Source organism: Enhydra lutris, unplaced genomic scaffold (assembly GCF_002288905.1).
Source record: "Enhydra lutris kenyoni isolate GAN:26980312 unplaced genomic scaffold, ASM228890v2 scaffoldscaffold21, whole genome shotgun sequence".
Classification (NCBI taxonomy): domain Eukaryota; kingdom Metazoa; phylum Chordata; class Mammalia; order Carnivora; family Mustelidae; genus Enhydra; species Enhydra lutris.
The window spans coordinates 58,039,391-58,060,978 of NW_019154105.1; the positions used below are offsets into that span (position 1 = coordinate 58,039,391).

General features: G+C 44.9%; 1 protein-coding gene across 1 annotated transcript in view; it reads right to left on the reverse strand.

Moving 5' to 3' along the window:
• The window catches only part of LOC111149044 (coiled-coil and C2 domain containing 2A), a 131,415-nt gene extending 112,206 nt beyond the window's left edge, over positions 1-19,209 (reverse strand). The window contains exons 1-3 of the mRNA XM_022505936.1: positions 19,171-19,209; positions 17,109-17,192; positions 15,135-15,258 (exon numbers count right to left, since the gene is read on the reverse strand). Coding sequence (XP_022361644.1) covers positions 15,135-15,258; positions 17,109-17,192; positions 19,171-19,209 — 247 coding nt within the window. The remainder of the gene's footprint in view (positions 1-15,134; positions 15,259-17,108; positions 17,193-19,170) is intronic.
• Between the last annotated feature and the right edge of the window lie 2,379 nt (positions 19,210-21,588).

Genomic DNA, 21,588 nt, shown 5'->3' on the forward strand with positions numbered 1-21,588 from the left:
CCAGACCTGGGAATTGTTTAGGGTTGACTGTTTTGGTCCCTGCAGTGTTCATATGTTGAAGCTCTCAGCCTCATCCATGTGATGTTATCTGGAGGCCAAGCCTATTTGTGTGGGGGATAATTAGGTTTAGGTGAGGTCATGAGGTGGGGGGGGGGATGGGATTAGTGTCATCTGAAGAGAAGAAAGCCCCAAACCGTGGCTCTCTGTCTTTCCACCATGTGAAGATGCTGTAAGAAGGTGGCCATCAGCAAGTTAGGAGGAGAGCTCTTACCAGGAACTGAATCATTCTGAGCTTTGATCTTGGATTCCTCAGCCTCCAGAACTGTGAGAAATAAATGTCTGTTGTTTGAGACACCAGTCTACGGTATTTCATTATAGCAGCTGGAGCTGATGGAGACTGGGATCATCACCATGTGCAAGACTGCACCTGGCCAGCCCTACCTTCTGTCCCTCTGCTCCAGGTGGTGGGATAGGGCAAGGGGGCTTCAGACAGCGCTGAAATTCTGCAAGGTGGCTTCCTACATATATTTTGCCATGACATTCTGCCTGCGGTTAAGCCTTCCATATTGCCTTGGGTAGAGTAGAAAAAAAATGTAAACCTCATTCAGGAGGGCCAGGGACTGCCTGTGAGATGCCAGGGGAATGGAGTGCTCTCAGAACAAGCTTTGTGAACTTCCAAGGGGGGAAATGACACGTAAAGGGTCTGACCTTGCAGTATTTTTGCAGGCGTGACTGTCAGGTGGCTAGCGTTCTACAAAACCCAAGTTTGGACATGCTTAGAGATCAGAGAATTAGAGAATCTCTTCTCCAGTTTTCAAGCATTCAACTGACAAATAGGTCTTGAGTACCTATTGTATGTACAAGGCACGAAGGATGGAACAGTGGAGAAAAGAAACAAATCCTCATCTTCATGGAGTGTGTTTTCTGGCAGGGAAGAGAGACCACAGACAGGCAGTATATTTAATATGTCAGATGGTAATAGGTGGTATGAAGACAACTAAAACAGGATTAGGCATGAGAAGGGCCAGGGGCGGTGTGCATTGCAGTTTTAGTAGTGACTAAACAAGGGCTTCAAGGTGACCTTGGAACAGGTAAAGGAAATGAGCGATCAAGCCATGTGGATGGGTGGGGGATAAGAATTTTAGTTAGAGTAATATTTGGTACAAAGACTCCAAGACAGGGCCATACCTAATGTAGGACCAGAGCAGAAAAGGAGAAAGATAAGAGGTGGGAGATAGAATACCAGGGTATCTGGTCTCAGAGTTAAGGCGGAGCAGAAATGTGTAGGTCATCCTACCCAATTCGGCTTAAACTCTGAGTCAGGGGAGAACCACTGAAGGGTTGGAACAGAGGAGAGACACAGCCTTATTTTCCTAAGACCATTCTGGCTGCCGGGGTGAGAACAGAAGCCAGGCCATCAGCTGGGATGCTGTGATATACTCCAGATGGGAGCTGAAGGTGGCTTGGATTGCGATCAGAGTGGGTGGAAGTAGTGGGAAATGGGTGTACTTTAGGTCTAGTTTGAAGTTAGAGCAAACAGGACTTATGGGGACTTATGGATGGAGGCAGATAAAGACAGGAGTTAAGGATGACCCAAGTAATAGAAGAAATGAAATATGTGTTTCACAAGATGGGCAGACTATAGGACAAACAAGTTAGGAGAAGGAAATCAGGAGCTCAGCTTCAGTAGAGTGAAATCTGAGTTGTCTCAGGATAGATCACAGACCTAACTAAATGTAAGACCTAAAAGCATAAAACTTAGAGAAGAAAATATAGGAGAAAAACTTCATGAACTTGGGTTAGGTAAAGAATTCTCAATATAATCCTGAAAGCACAATCCATAATAATAAAAAGAAAAAGTGATGCACTTGACTTCATTGACATTAAAGCTTTTTATATTTCTAAAGACATGATTAAGAAAATGAAAAGATAAGACATTTACTCAGAGAAAATATTTATGAATTATTGATCTGATAAAGTACTTGTATCCAGAATACATAGACAACTCTTACAACTCCACACTAGACAGTGAATCAGGTTAATAATGAGCAAACATTTAATAGACATTTTACTAAGATGATACACAAATGGCTAATAAGCATATGACAAAAATACTCACTATCATTAATCGATAGGGAGATACAAGTTAAAAGCACACTAAGATACCATTATACACCTCATAGAGACTATAATTAAAGACTGACCATACCAAGTGTGGACAGTTCTTAAAAACTGTTGGTGGGAGAGTAAATTGACATGGCTGTTTTGTAAAACAGGTTGATAGTTTCTTATAAAGTTAAATATAAATTTATCATATGACCCAGAAATTCTACTATTTCTCAAAAGCAATGAAAACGGACATCCATGCAGACACACTCCAAAGGTGTTTAGCAGCATTATTCATAATAACCCCAAGCTGGAAATAATCCAAATGTCCATCAACAGGTGAATGAATAAGTAAAATGTGGGACATTCGTACGATGGAATACAATTCAGCAATAAAAAGGAAGAAAATGTAGATAGATGCTACAACATTTATGAATCCCAAAAAACATTATGCTAAGTGAAAGAAGCCACACATGAAACACTATGTACTGTATGATTCAGTTTACAGGAAATGTCTGGAAAAGGCATATTTGTAAGGATATAAAACAAACCAGTGTTTGTCTAGGGCTGGGGTGGGAGTTAGGATTAACTGTAAATAGGCACAAAGGAACTTTCTGGGGTGATGAAATGTTCTAAAACTGGACGTGGTGATGGTGGCACAGATCTACTACCACCGAAAACCACTGAATTGTATACTTACAGTAAACAGATTTTTTGTTCTGCAAATTATACTTCAGTAAGTCTCTTAAAAATATGAGTTGCCTCATTAGACATGCAAACGAACATACTGGGTAGAAGGTTGCTGTCCATTTAGTCTGAAGGAGTCCTGGGCTAGAGATGACCATTTGGGACTGGTCAGTTACACTCCTGATAGGTATACGTTAGGTTTTCAAATCTTTTTTTTTTTTTTTAATTAACATATAATGCATTATTTGCCCCCAGGGGTACAGGTCTGTGAATCATCAGTCTTACACAATTCACAGCACTCACCATAGCGCATACCCTCCCTAATGTCCATAACCCAGCCACCCTATCCCTCCCCACCCCTCCAGCAACCCTCAGTTTGTTTCCTGAGATTAAGAGTCTCTAATGGTTTGTCTCCCTCCCGATCCCATCTTGTTTCATTTTTTTCCTTCCGTACCCCCCACAATCCCCCACCATGCCTTTCAAATTCCTCATATCAGTGAGATCATATGATAATTGTCTTTCTCTGACTGACTTATTTCACTAAGCGTAATACCCTTTAGTTCCAACCACATTATTGTAAATGGCAAGATTTTGGGGTTTTTTTTGATGGCTGCATAGTATTCCATTGTGTATATATACCACATCTTTATCCATTCATCTGTTGATGGACATCTAGGCTCTTTCCATAGTTTGGCTGTTGTGGACATTACTGCTATAAACATTTGGGTGCATGTGCCCCTTCGGATCACTACCTTTGTATCTTTAGGATAAATACCCAGTAGTGCAATTGCTGGGTCGTAGGGTAGCCCTATTTTCAGGGTTTTCAAGTCTTGAGATGATCAAGAGAATGAGGATTGAGGAAGAAAAGAGGGCCAGGCCTGTTCCTGGAGGTTGGGGATGTAAGAACCAGCAAGGACACTGAGAGGGATAGCCCACAAGGGAGAAGTAAGAGAGGATGGCTGGAAGCAAAGGGCAAAGGGAGGGGTGGTGGTGAGCTACACCAAATGGGCTGAAAGTCAGTAAGGGAAAGATTGGCAACTGACCAGTGAGTTAGGCAAATGGGCAATCACTGGCCCCTTCCACAAGAGCAGTGCCGACGGGGAGTGGGGACGTGAGTTAGACTGGAGTAGGTACAAGGCTGGACATGAATACAGGGAGGGATGACTCGGGAGCCATTTCGCTTAAAGGAGTCTTTTGGAAAATGCCTTTCCCAACAACAAATCATCACGCTGTGTATGCTTCCTACTTGTTGTACTCTTATGGTGTGGTCTATGAGGGGGGCCACAAGAGACAGAGGAGAAGCTCAGGAAACAGCTCCTCATACTCCTGAGTTCTAGAACTAGGAGGCATGGCATACAACGCAGGGCATGTGGGAAGACCCCACTGTGATCTGGAGGCAGAAGACGACAGCAAGGTGAGACCTTTGTCCGTGGCCTTTATTGGGATTTCTCAGGGAAAGGCAAGGCAGGGCAGGATAAATAGTTCAGGCCTGGCTAGTTTGAATCTTCTAGGGGACTATACGCTATAGTGGTGTCTCTAGTTGCTTGGTACCTGACCCTGGGATGATGCAGGCAGAAGAATATTGCTTTCTACGCCAGAAAGAGGTGGGCTCTGGATTGGTCAGTGTGCATCTCAAAAGCACCCTCCACTCTGAGTCCTTTGTCATCTCTGAGAACTGGCTCAAATCTCCTCAACCCAGAAAGGCCCCCCTGCCTGATGTCAAACATCATAATATCAAAAAAAATTATAGAATACAATATTCTATTTATTCATACTTGCTTTAGTGCTTTAATTTGGTACCCTTAGTACCGTGTGAGGTCACAAACACCAGCACTGGTGAACTTTCTGGCCTTTCCTACATCCCCCAGCATGCATGTTCTGACTAGAATGTTCTTTCCCTTCTCCTGCTGCCAGACTCCAAGGTAACTTCCAAGACCTAGCTTTTTCGGCCAGGTCTCTTCTGGGTCCCCTACTGTCCTTTGTGACATTTCTTTCCTGGGTCAGTCTCTCCATGGCTTGGTGACTTTTAAAAAGCAAGCCTAAAATGAATGATCTACTTCTTTACCTTTGCATCAGATTTTACCAGATTCCCAACTTTCTTTTCCAATACTGAGAAATTGGCTCTGAAATGATGCTTTAATCAGAGAAACTAACACGAATGAATGGAAAACAGATGTCAGTAATGAGGAAATTTATGTTCGTAAGAAACTACTTAACATTTGATAGTTACTCCCTTAAGAGACGGTACAAGTTGGAATCATGGGGGAAATGTGTGTACTTTTCTTCTAGATGTTTATTTGATTTGGAACTGGTGCCTGTTCAGTGAAGTGCTTTCTTTATTTGGAATGTCATGACTGTATGGATAGTTGAATAGCAAATCAGGAGCCAAACCTTTCACTGCATGATTTAAGCTGCTGTTAATCAGGGAGGTGGCCCCTCTGAGCATGTGCGTGGTGCATTGGGGGAGGCTACAGAATCTGTGTGCTGGTATCTGAGTACTTGAATACGGTCTGACTTTCACACCCCTTGGAGGCCTGTAGGAATGCTATCATGTAGAGAGGCTTGTAGGTTCAAGATGAGGAGCTGGGGTGCTGGCACCAAGGGGAGGCCAGACCCATGAGAGGTTTGGGAAGTTAATGTAAGAAGGAGTCAAAGATCCGGGTCCAGGAGAGCAGACCTGGAGGGAAGGATGCTGTGGGCGTGGAAGGTGAGCGTACCTAAGCCAGAGCATGGCCTTGCAATAAAAAGCAGATAGGCCAGCTTGAGACATCTGTTCACTTAGTAAGCATCGTTGAGTGCCGTCTGGGTACCAGCCCTGCGGTTAGCAGACCCGAAAGTCAGTCTCTACCCTCAAGAATTTCTAGTCCAGTAGAGAGCGGAGGCTGTGCACCAAAAGAAGATGACTCCAGACACTCGCATGGGCACAGGAGCCATGAAGCACAGAGGAGGTGTACTCAGCCCACACTAGGGCACAGGGAAGCTTTCCGAAGGAGGTAGTATATGTACTGATTTTTGAAAGGTAAGTTGTGAGGTTAAGAGAAACCAATAAACAAAACCTCTATTTAAATAGAGAAGGGTTAGTTGAGGTAGGGAGAGTTAGGTAGGTGATTCACCCAAGTGACACTCTTTTGCAGAAGAAAATGAGGCGGAGCCAGAGTGACAATCTTGTGAAGGCTCCAAGCTGTCTCTATGCCCCGTGTGAAGAGTGCGCTGGGGGCCTGCGAGCTACCGCGGACAGTGTTGGTCACAGCATTGCTATTGCACTTTCGTGGGCGACTGCAAAGCCTTAGCTTTAAGGACCAGTCAGGGTTGCGATTTGTGTCAAGTGATGCCATTTTTGTGGCCATGAAGAGTCCAGAGGTCTGCAGACTGGCCCTACCACCTCTGGCAGGGAGTTCTTCCTGAATGTGGTTTCCCAGCCGATGAAACAATGCCTCATGATCGTGCCGTTGTGGGAATTACATGATGTAATGCATGCAGTGACCTTTGCACTCAAGAAGGGTAATTATTTTTGTTAGTTATTTGGCAACAAGTTCTTCTTTTGGTTGGAGAAGACTACTATGAATGTGCCAGCCCCTCCCCAGGTGCTTTCTGTGTATCTCCTGATTTCATTGTTGTAACTGCTGTATTACGTGGAGGTTTTTTTTACAATCCTCGTTTTATAAATAAGGCTCTTGTGGCTTGGGAAGATTAGGTTATTGCTCAAGGTCCCATGACTGAATGTATGAACAGTAGTATCGGGTCTGACTGCAGTTTCTATAGGCTTCAAGGAATGTTTGCTGGCTTGACATGTTTATTTATCTTAATACCTTGGCAATATAATGGGATGTGGGCAAGGAAAGAGAATAAGGAATCTTGATAGAAATCCTATCAGAAAGCTTGCTACCTGGCTCAGAATGTGCTCTCAAGCTCTCAGAGTTCAAGACTGTCAAATTTTATCATCTGTCTGTCTACCTTGTCTATCTTCCATCTATCTATCTATCTATCTATCTATCTATCTAATCTATCGTCTATCTATCTTGGCCGGGTGATTCGGAGGACAACTCAGATAAACTACTAATTGCTTAGGGAAGAAAATAAAATGGAATTTCGTGAGTTTAAAAAGTTCCATTGCATTGTTAACATAAATTGTCTTGTTGGGGCTAGGGAAACCACGGAACCTGAGGATTCCCCCAGGAAAATGTAAACAGTATTCATAAACTGGTCATGAGAGACGATCCACTGACTCATAGTATTAGCCCAGCCCAGGTTGGGCTTATTCTTATACACAAAGTATAACTCAGGGGGTGGCAGGATGGTTCAGCATAGGAAAATCAATCAATATGATACCCCTCCATAATAGAACTCAGGACAAAAGACCACGAGACCCCTCAACTGATGCAGAAAAAACATTTGACAAGATCTAACATCCTTTTATGATAAAAAAAATTCAACAAAATGAGGATAAAAGGCAACTACCTCAACACAGTAGAGGCCATACATGAAAGCCCACAAATAACATCGCGTTCAGTGGTGGACAACTGAAGTATCTCCTCTAAGATCAGGAGCAAAGCAAGGATGCTTCCCCTCATGACTTTTATTCAACTCGGCACTGGAATCCTAGCCAGAGCTGTTAGGTAAGTGCTATAGCCTGAATGTTTCTGTCCTCCCCAAATTCTTATAGTATGATTTAACCCCAGTGTGATGGTATTTGGAACTGAGGTTTTTGGGAGCTAGTTAGGTCATGACCTTATAGGGCACTAACTCCCTTCCACCTTCCACCGTGTAAGGACACAGCCAGATGACAGCCATCCGTGAACCAGGACATGGGCGCTCCTTATGAGATACCAAATCTGCCAGTGCCTTGATTTAGAACTTTCAAGCCTCCAGATCTATGAGAAATAAATTTCTGTTCTTTATAATTTATCCAGTCTATGGTATGCTGTTATAGCAGCTCAGACATACTAAGAGAGCAAGAAAAAAAGGTTACAAAAGGCATCCTACTTGGAAAGGAAGACATCAAACTATCTTTGTTTGCTGATGACATGGTCTTACATATAGAAATCCCTGAAGATTCCACACAAAAACACTGTTCAGCCAAATTGAGGATATAAAGTTGATATGAAAAATCAGTTGTGTTTCTATACACTAATAACAAAAAAAGCTAAAAATTAAAATTAAGAAAACAATTCCATTTAGAATAGCATGAAAAAGAATAAAATATTTAGGAATAAGCTTCACCAAGGACACAAAGGACTTGTACACTGAGAACTGTGAAACATTGCTGAAAGAAATTAAAGACACAAATAAATGGCAAGATATCTCATGTTCATGGGTTGGAAAATTTAGTATTATTAAAATGTTGTTACTACCCAAGATGATCTACAGATTTAATGCAATCCCTATCAAAATCTTACTGGAATTTTTCACAGACATAGAGAAATTCATGCCTATTCATATGAAATATTAAGAGACCCTGAAATAGCCAAAATAATTTTGAGAAAGAATGGAGTTGGAAGTCTCACACTTCCTGACTTCAAAACATATTACAAAGCTATAGTAATCAAAATGGTACGGTCCCAGCATAAAGACAGACATATGTCTTTGGGTGGAATAAATAGAAAACCCAGAAATAAGCATTTGCACATATGGGCAAATGATCTTCAACAAGGGTGCCAAGACACTCAATGGGAAAAGAATTATCTCCTCAACAAACGATGTTGGGAAAGTGGCAATTCATATGCAAAAGAAAGAACTTGGATCCTTACCTTACACCTGTAAAAAATAAACTCAGAATGGATTAAAGATCCAAATGTAAGACCTAAAATTATAAAACTCTTTGAAGAAAACATAGAGGAAATGATTCAAGACACTGAATATGGCAATGACTTATGAGCTAAGTCACCAAAAGCACAGGCAATAAAAGCAAAAGCAGATAAATGGGACAACCTCAAACTTAAAAGCTTTTGTGCATCAAAGGACATAATCAATGGAATGAAAATGCAAACTGTGGAATGGGAGGAAAAATTTGCAAATCATGTATCTGATAAGGGTTGATATACAGAATCCATAAAGTCTGTCTGTAACTCAACAACAACCACCCAAACAAATAACTTGATCAGAAAATGGAAAAAAAAAAAAAAAAAAAAAAAAAAAGAAAATGGAAAAGGATAGACGTTTCTCCCAAGCATGATATACAAATGGTCAACAAGCACACAAAATGATGCTCAACATCACTAACCATCAGAGAAATGCAAATCAAAACCTCAATGAGAGATCAGCTCACATCCACTTAAGATGGCTAGTGTAAAAACAAACAGAAAATAACAAATGTTGGTAAGGATGTGGAGAAACTGGAAACCTTGTGCAGTGTTGGTGGAAATACAAACGATGCACCCACTATGCAAAAGTATGTTGGTTCCTCAAAATATTAAGCAAAGAACTACCTTATGAACCAGCAGTCACTTCTTGCAATATATCCAGAAGAATTGAAAGCAGGATCTTGAAGATGTATCTGCACATTCATGTTGATAATGTTGTTGACAATAGCCAAGAGGGAGAAGCAACTCAAATGTCCACCAAGGATGAATGTATCAGCAGGATGTGATATAATGAAATATTACTCAGCTTTGAAAAGTAACAGATTCCTATCACATGCTCTAATGTGGATGAACCTTGAAGACATTATGCTAAGTGAAATGAGGCAGTCATAAAGACAAATACTGATGATTTTACCTACATGGGGTGGCGAAAATAATCAAATTCATTTCATCAGAAAGGAGGATAGAGGTTGTCAAGGGCTAAGGGAGGAGAAATGGGGAGTTAGTAGTGTTTAATAGGTATAGAGTTTCGGTTTTGCAAGAAGAAAGAGTTCCAGAGATCTGTTGTACAAACGGGAACAGTTACCTCTACTGAAGTGTATATTTAAAAATGGTTAAGATGGGTTGGGGTGCCTGGATGTCTCAGTCAGTTAAGTGTCTGACTCTTGATTTTGACTCAGGTCATGATCTGAGGGTTGTGAGATCAAGCCCTGCATTGGGCTGGGCATGGAGGCTGCTTAATATTCTCTCTCTCCCTCTCCCCTGACTCGTGTGCACAGGTACAGTGTTCTCTGGTGCTCTCTCTCTCTCTCTCTCTCTCCCTCAAAAAAAAAAAAAAAAAAAGATCAAGATGGCAAATTTTATGTGTTTTATTTTTAAACCACAATTTATATATATTCTGGCAAAGACAAAAAAATGAGAGAGAGAAAGAGAGAGAGAGAAAGGCTACTTAAACATGGCAAAATCTTACTAATCTTTGAATCTGGTGCTGTGCATATGAGGTTCACTGGATTTTTTTAAAATAAGCTTTACACCTAGTGTGGATCTTGAACTCACAATCCTGAGATCAAGAGTCCCATGATCTACTGACTGAGCCAACCAGGCTCCCTGGTTCCCTGAATTTTATTTAATTCTGTGCATGTTCGAATTTTCATAATGAAAAACAGAAGCCCCAAAGGGTCTCACGTTTAGGATCTTAAGGAATTGGCACTTGCCTTGGTGACATTTGATTTCCTTTGAGAATATCAAAAGTTATTTTGATAATCAGACACATAAAGCCTTAATAGATGGGCTAAAGAACTGTGAGCAGAGAAAATAAATTTGTATTTCCTGTTCTGCTTGGAAAACGTAATAAAAGGGGTTGAGGAGAAAATATGCCTGAGGGTTGGAAACTCCTCTCTCCCTAGAGCAGCCAGCCTACTTGAACTCACAGTGGAACCCTGCACCCTAGGCCCTCTTCCTCTCATACTCTAACACTCGTTTTTATAACTGTCACCTCCTCATCTTCTGCTTCTCCCACAAAGTCTGACAGGGCTCTGTCTGAGGCTTTGGCTGGTATGCCCAGGGCAGACTGTCCAACAAATGTCACTGAGCCTCTACCCTGGCCCGAGTACTGCTATGGGCACTGGGGTTAGGGGGTTAAGGTCAGCCATGAATGGAGAAGACTCAGTCCTGCTCTCAGGGACAGTCAGCAAACAGTTGCCTGGAGCATGTCAGGGGGTGATGAGGGCTCTAGAGGAAAACCAGGGGGAGGACAGAATAGGAGGAGGTGGGAAAGTTCTCTTTTAGACAGACGGTCAGCAAAAGCCTCCCCAACTTCCAGACCCCAATCTCCAACTCCACTTGGATATCCAGTGGACATCTCAAACTTTGCAAGTCCTTTGCTGATTTACCCCAAACCCATTCTTTCTGCCATCTTCCCCCTCTGTCAATGGCAACTCTCTTTTCCCAGTTGCTCAAGTTACAAAGCTGACATCATCTGTCTCACTTTCAAAACTCCTGTTCAGTTCAGGCAGAAACCCTGCTGCTTCTACCTTCCAGAGGCCCTGAATCTCACCCCTTCTTTTCACCTCTTTCACTGCTACCTTGGTCCCAGTCGCCACCATCACTCTCTTGGGTTTCGCCCTTGCTCTTTGCCTCGTCTGTGTTCTGTTCTTGTACCTTCCAGAGTCAACTGCTTAACATAGCATCTTGAGCCTTAAGTCAGAGCAGACCCTCTGGCAGCCCTCATCTCACGGGGATTGAAAGTGTAGGGGCCCGCAGGCTCCTCCCTTCTGGTCTCATTTCCTATTTTTCCTCCTTGCTCACTCTGTCAACCAGGGGGTCCTCCTTGGTGTGCTGTAACCATACTGAGCACACTCTTGCATCAAGAGCTCTTTTCTAGTAGTGCCTGGGTGGCTCAGTTAGGTAAGCATCTGCCTTCGGCTTGGGTCATGATCCTGGGGTCCTGGGATTGATACCCACATTGGGCTCCCTACTGGAGCCTGCTTCTTCCTCTCCCTCTGCTCCTCCCCCACTTGTGCTCTCTCTTAAATAAATAAACAAAATCTTAAAAAAAAAAAAAAAAGAGCACTTTTCTCAGGGATCTCCCATATTCCTCCAAGCCTCTGCTCAAACATGGTCTGACTGGAGAGGCCTTCCCCTGACGACCCTTCAAAAAATAGCAGCCCTCCCTGACACCCACTGCTTCTGGGCCGGCTTGGTCTTTACCTTCCTCTGCTGCACTTCCCACAGCCTGCCATACTGTATCTCCATCATGCCTAACTCACATTCTCTTTTTCCCTCTCACCCCCAAACTGGAATATAAACTCTTTGGAGGTATTAAGGTATTCTGTTCTTGTCCTCACTTTGCAAATAAAGAAACTGAAGTTTAGGGAGCTGAGGGAAATTGCCCAAGCAAGTAAGAAACAGACAAGTAGAGATTGATACCCTCACTCATTTGACCCCAAAGACTATGGTCTCCACTGCTACAACTTTCTGGCCTTTCTGCCCTAAGGTTGCAGAAGACATGGGTGGAGAGCTTTCCTTGAGTGGGCACCAAAGCCTACGATGCTCAGGTGGTCACGAGGCATTCTGAGGTCAGCAAGCAGTCAAGTAGGTGGAGACAGATGGGAGAGGAGAGGAAACACCAGTGGAAGGGGCCAGAATACATAGGGTCTTGGGACCCAGAACAAAGGAGGAGTGTGGATTTTATGTGATGCTCATCACAGACTTCTGAGTAGGAAAGCAGCCTACAGAGTTTTAAAGAAAGATGAACGTGGTGGCTTAAAAATATGTCCATAAATTTTTCCAACAGACACACCTCTCTTTAAAGGGGGAAGCCCGATGTCCCTTCCCTTGACAGTAGGCTAGAAGTCAATGCTATACTTGTAACAAAAGGCAGAGGTGTGTTATTTCCCAGGCTGCCTCTACCTAGCTCAGGTTTTCTGCCCACATTTATGTGTTTCCAAGCTATCTGTCTGGATGCCTCCTCCCCCAACACTCCCTCACGACTCCTACACACCCTTCAGCATGTGTTCCTCTGTCGCTCCGTGGTGCCCCTGGCCCTGCTTCAGCCCAGAGTCTTTGCTGTATTTCTCACGGCTCTTGTTAACGCCGGTCCCTCATCTGTCTCTTGCTTTATTGTGCATTGGTGTCATGAATGAGATCTGTCCTGCGATCTTGACCCCATGGCTGGCTTTCTGCTCGTCTTGGCCTCTCGTTTCCAATGCATGCCTGGCCCCCCAGGCTTTTTACCCACCAGGTGTCCCCAGCTCACTCATAGGGCTGTTTTCTTTACCTCTTGGCCCACTTGTGCTGCCAACTAACAACAGCGTTAGCTACCCAGGGATGTCCAGACACCCGCTTGTCATGACCTTGTTCAGGTGGGCAAATCTTAGCTTTCCATTGTTCTCCTCCAAATCAAAAAGAGAGCCTTTAAAAATTTTTCACTTTTGGACTAATGCAAAGTCCAAAAGTCTATTAGTTGTAGAACAGCTGAGTCACTGTGTGTTATCTATGTAATACGCTAGTGTATTTGTTACAGTGCACGCTATTTAAAGTACATACTTTTAGTACATTCTTTAAAGTACATTCTTTTTAGAATTTCATCCTCACAACCACTCCCATGGTGATAGTAAATAGTAATTTACTTTTTTAGGAATAAGGAACAAATTGACTTTTTATTAAGAGACTGGGTGGCTCAGTAGGTTAAGTGTCTGCCTTTAGCTCAGGTCATGATCTCAGGGTCCTGGGATGGAGCCGGACACAGGGCTCCCTGCTCAGCGGGGAGTGTGCTTCTCCCTCTCTCCACTCATGCTCTCTCTCTCACTCTCTCTCAAATAAATAAATAAAATCTTAGAAAAAGAGTTTTATTATTGGCCAACCTCTCTGAACTTTTTTCCCTTGATTTAAAAATAACTACTAAATGGGACACCTGGGTGGTTCATTGGGTTGAGCATCCAACTCTAGGTTCTGGCTCAGGTTGGTGTCTCAGGGTTGTGGGATCGAGCCCTAGTTGAGCTCCACATGGGGCATGGAGTCTGCTGAAGATTCTCTCCCTCTGCCCCACACTCCCTCACATGTGCACACACTCTATCTCTCAATTCATAAATAAATAAAACCTTAAAAAATATAAAATATAAAAATAACTACTTAATTATCCAATAGTTATGCTATGGACTGAATTGTGTCTCTGAAGAATTCTTATGTTGAAGCCCTAGCTCCTAATGTGACCATATTTGGAGAGAGGACCTCTGAGGAGGTAATGGAGGTTAAATGGAGTTACACAGTGGGACCCTGATAAGTAGGATTCCTGTCCTTATAAACTCAGACACCTGAGTGAGCACACAGGGGATGGCAGACACCTATAAAGCAGGAAGAGAGGCCTTGCAGAAAACCCACCACCCAGGCACCCTGGCTTAGACTTCCAGCTTCCAGAATTACGAGAACATAGATGTCTGCCGTCTGAGTTACCCAGGCTATGGTATTTTATTGTGGTAGCCTGAACTATGACAAGTTGTAATCTTCAATAACTAGTAATTTTGAGCATTTTGAAAGAAAAGTGACTCTATGGGATAAAGTTTGGTTCTGTTTTCCTAATTTGTAACAGTCCTATGATATCATCGCTCTTAGATGGGAACCACATTTTTCTTAGGGTTGGACTTCGGAGGAGTTTGCTTCCAAAGCCCTCTGGTTTCCAATAGTTACTTTCTTCCCCAGCCCTGCTGCAGGGAGACAGGGTAACCAATTGTGTAACGATTACTTAACAACCGAAAAGTGTTCCACACCTTCTCCTGTAGTCTAATCCACTTCTCATGAAAAGCCATAAACAAGGGATAATCCTTTTCTCTACAATTGAGCAGCTAATTAATGATGTCCTTGGTAGCAGAGGTTCTTGGAAGGGGGAAGAATATGCGTGTGTGTGTGTGTGTGTGTGTGTGTGTGTGTGTAGGGGGGGTGGTATGTGCAGGGGTCCCCAAGGGCCAAGACCATTGAGACCCTCCCAAGTTCCCTGGAGTCTTGCAGCATCTGATTCAAGCCCCACTTCTTGAGCTTGGGTGGCTTCCTAACTATTCACCCTCCCTCGAGTTTCTACGAATCTGAACACCTGTACTATTCCTATTTCAAGGAATACTTACAAACATATGTGGCTATATAAACATGTCCTGAAGCTATGTGTCTTGTCTCCCAGACAGATGCTAACCTAGAAAATTATCCACAGAGTTGGGGTGAAGTGGGTGGAGGGGTGGTGGCCACGGATGAGAAATATGATCCATTAAAAATTCCCATATGGGGACGCCTGGGTGGCTCAGTTGGTTAAGCAGCTGCCTTCGGCTCAGGTCGTGATCCCAGTGTCCTGGGATGGAGTCCCACATTGGGCTCCTTGCTCGGCAGGGTGCCTGCTTCTCCCTCTGCCTCTGCCTGCCATTCTGTCTGCCTGTGCTTGCTCTCTCTCCCTCTCTCTCTCTGATAAATTAAAAAAAAAAAATTCCCATATGGCTCTGTGCTGATCACAGTAAGCAATTAATTAATACTGGCTGAACTCAATGTGGGGACACTTACTCCGTGGGCCACGATGGCTTGTTATGCTCAGGGGCCGAGTGTCAGAATCTTCCTGCATGGGCTCCTGCTGGTCACCCAAGTGGGGATTTTCAGACACCATTTCCTCGGGGTCAGCAGTGGGCAGCTGTGGGCAGAAGGTTAGAGATGGTTACTCCCACGGCTTCTATTGACTTAGATCCTATCTGGGGATGAGGTGGGTCACTCAGCGAGGAGACAGACCCCAATACTATTCAGATCTAGATATCCGTGGTCCTGTCACCTGCGTCAGAAAAGGGATGCCAACCCTGAGTTTGTCTAAGAGGGTTCTAGTGAAATTACCGAAAGAGGGTTCTTGTGAAATTACCGAGGCCTCCCACATAAAATAAATATTTCCACTATTTCTATGTATACTGTGCAGAGCTCTGCAGAAATTGGGTAGAAAAGGGAAGCAGAAAAGCCATGGCCAAACTATGTGATACTGACTCCAAATCATCTGGAAACAGCAGCCAAAGTGTCCCCGGATGATTCAGGGCAAAGAATAGCCTTTGGTTTCTTCCCCTGCTCCTCAAGGAGGAAGGGAGGCTGGTTCGCAGAGGTGGCAGTAGAGGCCAAGGCTGAGTGATGGCTTTTGGAGCCAAAGGCTTGCCTCTGAGCTCAGATGAACCTTGGGACTTTGGGCAAGTTACTTAACTGCCTAGCTTCCTTCCTTCCCCATCTTAAAGTAGGGAGATAAAAATAGCCCATTCATGGAGATGCTTGCTGCAAATTATCAGGCCAGGAGCAAAGCGCAGACATTGTGATTTAAATAAGTGGCCTGGGTTGGATCTGAGGCACCATCATAAAACAACAACAACAACCTCCCCCCCAAAACAACATTCCTCCCAGATTTCATTCTGAAGTGCCACTGGCATTAAGAAACAGTCTTCTGGATTTCTGGCAATGCCCCACCCCCAACCTTCGCCCCCACTCAAACTGCTCCTGCTCCGTGGTCTGCAAGCCTGGTATTAAGCTCTCCTCCCCATCCCTTCTTTTTCCTGTCCTGTCCTGGGTCATGCCTGTCAACCCTGCTCACTGTGCCTGTGGTCCTTGAGCTAAGGGCTTGCACTCTTTCTGTTCGTGCTGGGTCCCCTGCCCTGGCTGCAGAGCCTCTGAGGGATCCTGTAGGAAGGGGTTAAAGCTCCCTCAGTGGCTGGCAGCGCCTCCCGCGCCCTGGACTTCCACTGGGCTGCTCCATCCCAGCTGCAGGAGAGGCAGAGGTCGCCTCTCAGCCCCTCCCAGCTGGAGTGTGCTGGGTAGGGGTGGGGGCTGGTGGAGAGAGGGTGTTTCTCCCAGACTTCGATCCCCTGGTGACCTCCCCACCTCCCAGCCACCCTCTCTAGGCAGTCCCATCACGTGGCTGCTGGCTCAAAATGGCGCTCTCTCTCTTCCCTCCCCTGCTGGGATCTCCATTTTTCCAAGAAAATTGCCGCTCCAGAAGAACTTCCCTGCCTCCATTTTCTCTGAGGAAAGGGGTTCCTGAGCATGGGGATTTATTTACCTTGAGAAGGCTGGTCTTGCTGGGGGATGGATGCTCCCAGACCAGGAGTGTCACTCTTGTGGAGGAGAGCTGGGGGGTGAGGGGCCCGCTGGTTTAGACCGCAGCTGAATTTGTATTTGAAATTGGAGAAAGGGGGAATTCCCCATGATTCGTAATCCTGCACTGCCATCTATCGCCAGCCTCAGTTCATGGCCTCTCAAAAGACTCCGCCTTCCCTCTTTGGCTTTCTCTCTCAGGAGACCTGAGGAACCTCAGAAGGAAAACGCTCAGAATATCGACCAGGGCCTCCTTATGAGGGTCACCTGTGAGGCCCCACACAGGTCCTGCACCCTGCACCTTTCATCTGCATCCCTGCCTTTTCCAGGGGGCACCCTCAGAAGGAGGTGTGGTCCCCTGCAGGTGGGAGCATCTTGCTAACTAGCCTGATGCACAGACACCTGGTCCCTAGCCCTACCTACCCGTTTCTTCCTTTTTTGTCTTGCAGTCTTTGAGGTCTTCTTCTGCCTTCCCACACTTGCGTCCTCATCGTTTTCGATGAACTCCTTTGAAAAAATGCAAAGGGAAGAGTCATCACTTGGTCCCCCTGTCAGTTGGGAAACAAAACCCAGTAAGGGGGGGGGTGCATTTTAGGTATTAACATTAAAATAGCCATCTTGTCCCTCCCCAAAACTTGAATGTGAGCAAAGGGACAGCTGCCATGGTCTGAGCAGCCACCAGCATCCACTCTTCTCAAAATAGTCATGGTCTTGAAAAGTTGTATCCAAATGGAAATGTCATAAATGGGGTGTTGTTGGAGCCTCCACTGTCCCAGATCCTCATTTGTGCATAGGACATCACTGTGCTTCCAGAGAGACCCCATAGCCTCAAAACACATGATCTAATGATGGCCAAGGACAAGTGAATCTGCCAGGATAGCCGGTGTGTCCAGAGGGAGGACCCCAGCACAGGAAGACATCGGAATCAGCCCTGGGGTTCCAAGGGCGGGGATCCTCTGCACCCCTAGCCTCAGGCTCAGGTCCAGAATAATGAAGATACATGTCCAATCACCATGAGGTGTCAATTTAAAGAAAATGTTTGCAGGTCTTTTTGAAAACAGAGAAACTCTTTCACAGTGCAAGCTTTGTTCTCTTTTTCCACATTGCGCTTTCTAAAGTTTTACTTATAAAATGGTAGAGCTGAATGCTCAGAAGTGTTCAAGCTTTAAACTTCTCTGGTTCTAGAGTTTTATAAACTGGGCCACAAACACCTCTGGGTGTGAGCGAGGTTGCAAGGTAAACTCGGAGCCTCACCCGTTCATACCGAAGTCATTAGAAAGGTGTTCAAAACGAAACTGGGATTTTCGTTGCTGAGACAGCCTCCAATTGCACATCCCTGCCCTTGGTCATCGAGCTTAGAGATGGCAAGAACTTCGGTTAGTGGAGGGAACTGAGGTCCTAACCAGCAAATGTTCAGAGCTTGGGCTGTCATTTGTCCAAGGGACCTGCTCTCCCTGACTCATCCTCTGGGTGCAAGTCCCATTCTCACCGGGGCCTCACGACTCAGGGCCACCAGGTAGGGGGTATTCTTATCTTAGGAGTTGGCCAACTTAGGTTATAGGATATTGGTAAGACTGAGATGTGCAAATATGCCCTTAACTCATGTTTAAGCTCTCACTGGCTTAGAACAGACTTGAGGAAAATTTGGGTTTTGTTTTGGTTTAATTGTTTTTTGTTTGCTTGCTTGCCAATAATGTTTGGATTCTCTGTCAGTGGAAAACTGTCTAGTAGGACTACAAATTAGGTAGAACGGAAACGCAATGAAGGCACAGGGTTTTGCTTGTTGCTGTAACCCCAGAGACCGGAGGCACTATAAATGTTTGTTGCATGAATGCATAAGCTGATGTAGACTTATGTGGTTTGTCAGAATTGGCTTCAAGCAAACCTGCTTGGTTTTAGCTAGCTCCTTCTGGCTTCAGAAGTCCTCAGTAGAAAACAGCCTATTTTCTCCATTTCTGCCTCTGTGTTTTCAAGTCAGTGAGCCTTGGAGTCAGGAAAGAAGCTAGGCTTTAGGGCAGTGGGTTCTCCATTCAGAGGTCTACTGTCTCCCAACAGGAGATGGTCTTCCTTCTCTGTCCTAGATCGTGTTTAATGATGTTTTGTACATGATGGGTTGGAAATTGCAGGACTCCTTGTGACAGAAGATTTCATTAGTGGTTATAATCTATGATTATTACCTTCACTCTGAATTTCTCTGCAAATCAATGTGCTTCAGTGGAGCTGACTCAGCAGCAGGTGGTAACTCAAGACGGCTGTGCGTTGGAATTCATGAAATGGAGACCAAGCAGCCTCCAAGCATTCACAGACAGCCCGCAAGGATGCATTTCCTACACCTCAGCCCCCATCCCCACCATGTGTCTGGCATGCAGCCTGTGTGCAGAAAATGCTTGTTGCTGACCTAACGTCCTCACTCACAAACACGTGCGACACGAATGCAGTGCACACACAAACATACCTTTAGGGGAACATCCAAGCAACCACTTACCTCTGTGATTATTTTTACTTTTTCTTCCTTGGGATTCATTTTGGCTGCAATGGCAGTTCCTGGACAGGAGGAAAACCACAGAAAACAAAGAGGTCAGACCTTTGAAAATCAGTGAAACATCATTCTTCCTATCCATAAATATGAAGCTGACCTCGATGATTAATGAAGTGTTAGAGCTGAGTAAACGTTTCATTCCCAAGGGATATGTGCTTGCAGACCGAGATTGGTGAAAACGAGCCCCAGAGGAAAAGGAAGGATGCTAGACCCTTCTGACCCCATGAGCCCAGCAATGAGCCCAACCATGAACCTGGCACCACTGTGAAGCAGGTGGAAGTGAGAAAGAGTTCTCTGCCCTTGGAGTCAGAGGCTCCTGGTGGCCATCCAGTCCACAGCCTCCCCTTTCCCCACAAACCCCACCACCCCAACCCAGCCTCACTCTCCTTCCTTGGCTTTGATTCTCAGTTCACTGGAAAGAGAGATGACACCGGAGGGACTCTCCCCACCTCCTGCCCTTCTCCCACCCTCTTTTGCTTCCACTCACTGCCGTGCCCGTCCCTGCTCCCATCTAGGCTGGGACCTCACCCTGTGCACCAGGCCCCATCACAACCCTCCTCTGGGACCCTGAATTGACAATTTCCCCCTTTCCTCTGAATAATTACGTCTTCCTGCTGTATTGGCTCATTTCCCTCCATGAAAAAAGTGCTGCAATTGGCCCCTTCCTTAAAAGGGCTCTTTCTGGGGGTGCCTGGGTGGCTCAGTAAGTTGGCATCTGCCTTCTGCTCAGATCATGATCCCAGGGTCCTGGGACTGAGCCCTGCATTGGGCTCTCTGCTCCATGGGGAACCTGCTTCTTCTTCTTCCTCTGTGCATGCTCTCTCTCTCAAATAAATAAATAAATCTTCAAAAAAAAAAAAAAAAAATAAAAGGGCTCTCTCTGGACTTCACTTCTCTTTCTAGCTAGTGCTCAGTTTTACAACCTTCTACAGGAAAACTTCTCAAACCCTCTTTCTGAATCAGTTTGCTGGGCTTAGCACTCCCTGTAACTCCTCTTGTCCGGGTCTCCAGTGGCCCTGCTTTGCCACATCTAATGATTAAACCTTAGTGCTCATCTTATTTGACCCTCAGAGGCATTTAGTAACAAAAGTGACCCATCACCTCCTTTTTTCTTGAAATAGTTTCATCACTTGGCTCCTGGGATGTCTTCTTTCTTGACATTCCTCCTACCCACCCCCAGGCTCCCAGACTGCTCTGTACCTGTCTGCATCTCCCTGAAGACCATGCATGGAGCTCTGCTTTGCCCTACTCATCTCCTAGTGGTCTTACTCTGTCTCTTGGCTTTAAATGCTGCCCGTCTACTGATACTCCCCACCCAGAGCTTCAGACTCAAATATCTAGATGCTTGATGGATACCTTCACTTGGCCTAACATGCCCCAGGTGAAGCTCCATATCATGACCCCCTACTCTGCTTGTGCTGCAACCTTCCTTGTTGCAATAGACAGAACTCACTCGTCTTAAGCCAGAAGCCCCGGAGTCCTTGACTCCTCTGTGACTCTCACACGACACACTACATGCAATCCATGGAAATCCTGCCAGCTTTGCCTTCAAGTTACATTGAGAACAATCTCTGAGAACCTCTAAGCACTTCTAAGCACCACAATCCACCTCTAAGCACTCTACTGCTCTCATCCTGATCAGGCACCGCTGTCTCTCACATGGCTTCTTCTAAGACCCTCCTAATTTCTCTGCTTCCCACCTTGCTCCTCTACAGCTTGTTCTTCGAAGCGAGTGAATTGTTTAAAATTCCAGTGCAATTATGTCCTTCCTGTGCTCAAAATCCAATGACTTCTTTTTTTCAACAGAGCAAAATTCCAAACCCTTTCAGTTGCCTACATGGCTCTCTCTGTATGATCTGCATTTGACTCCTCTGGCCTCAGGGGCTTTGTACTTGCTGTTTCCTCTGCTTAAAACTCTCTTGCCCAAGATAACCGCACAGCTCTTTGTCTCTTTTAATTCCTTCAGGACCTTACAGAGACCCTTCAGAGAAGGCCTCCCAGAAAACTCATAATACAATGATAACCTGCCTCCCTCACCCTCCTGGGACTCCCTAACTACCTTATAATGATTTCTTTTTCCATAATATTTATCGCCACTCTACATATTTATTTGTTATTGTCTGTCCATTCCTGTTAGAATATAAGCTGCACGAGGGCGGGGACATTTGTTCATTGTTTATGCCCAGAACCTAAGAGTATGGCACACAGTAGACATTCAATAAATGTGTTTCAAATGAATGACTGAATCACTATTTATTGGAGGTGTCTCCTGTGGCCACCTTCTGGAGCCCCTTTAAATCTTCACTGTCCTCTCTGGGCTGCCAGGAGGATCAAATGGGAGAACACGGGGGAGAACACAGGGGA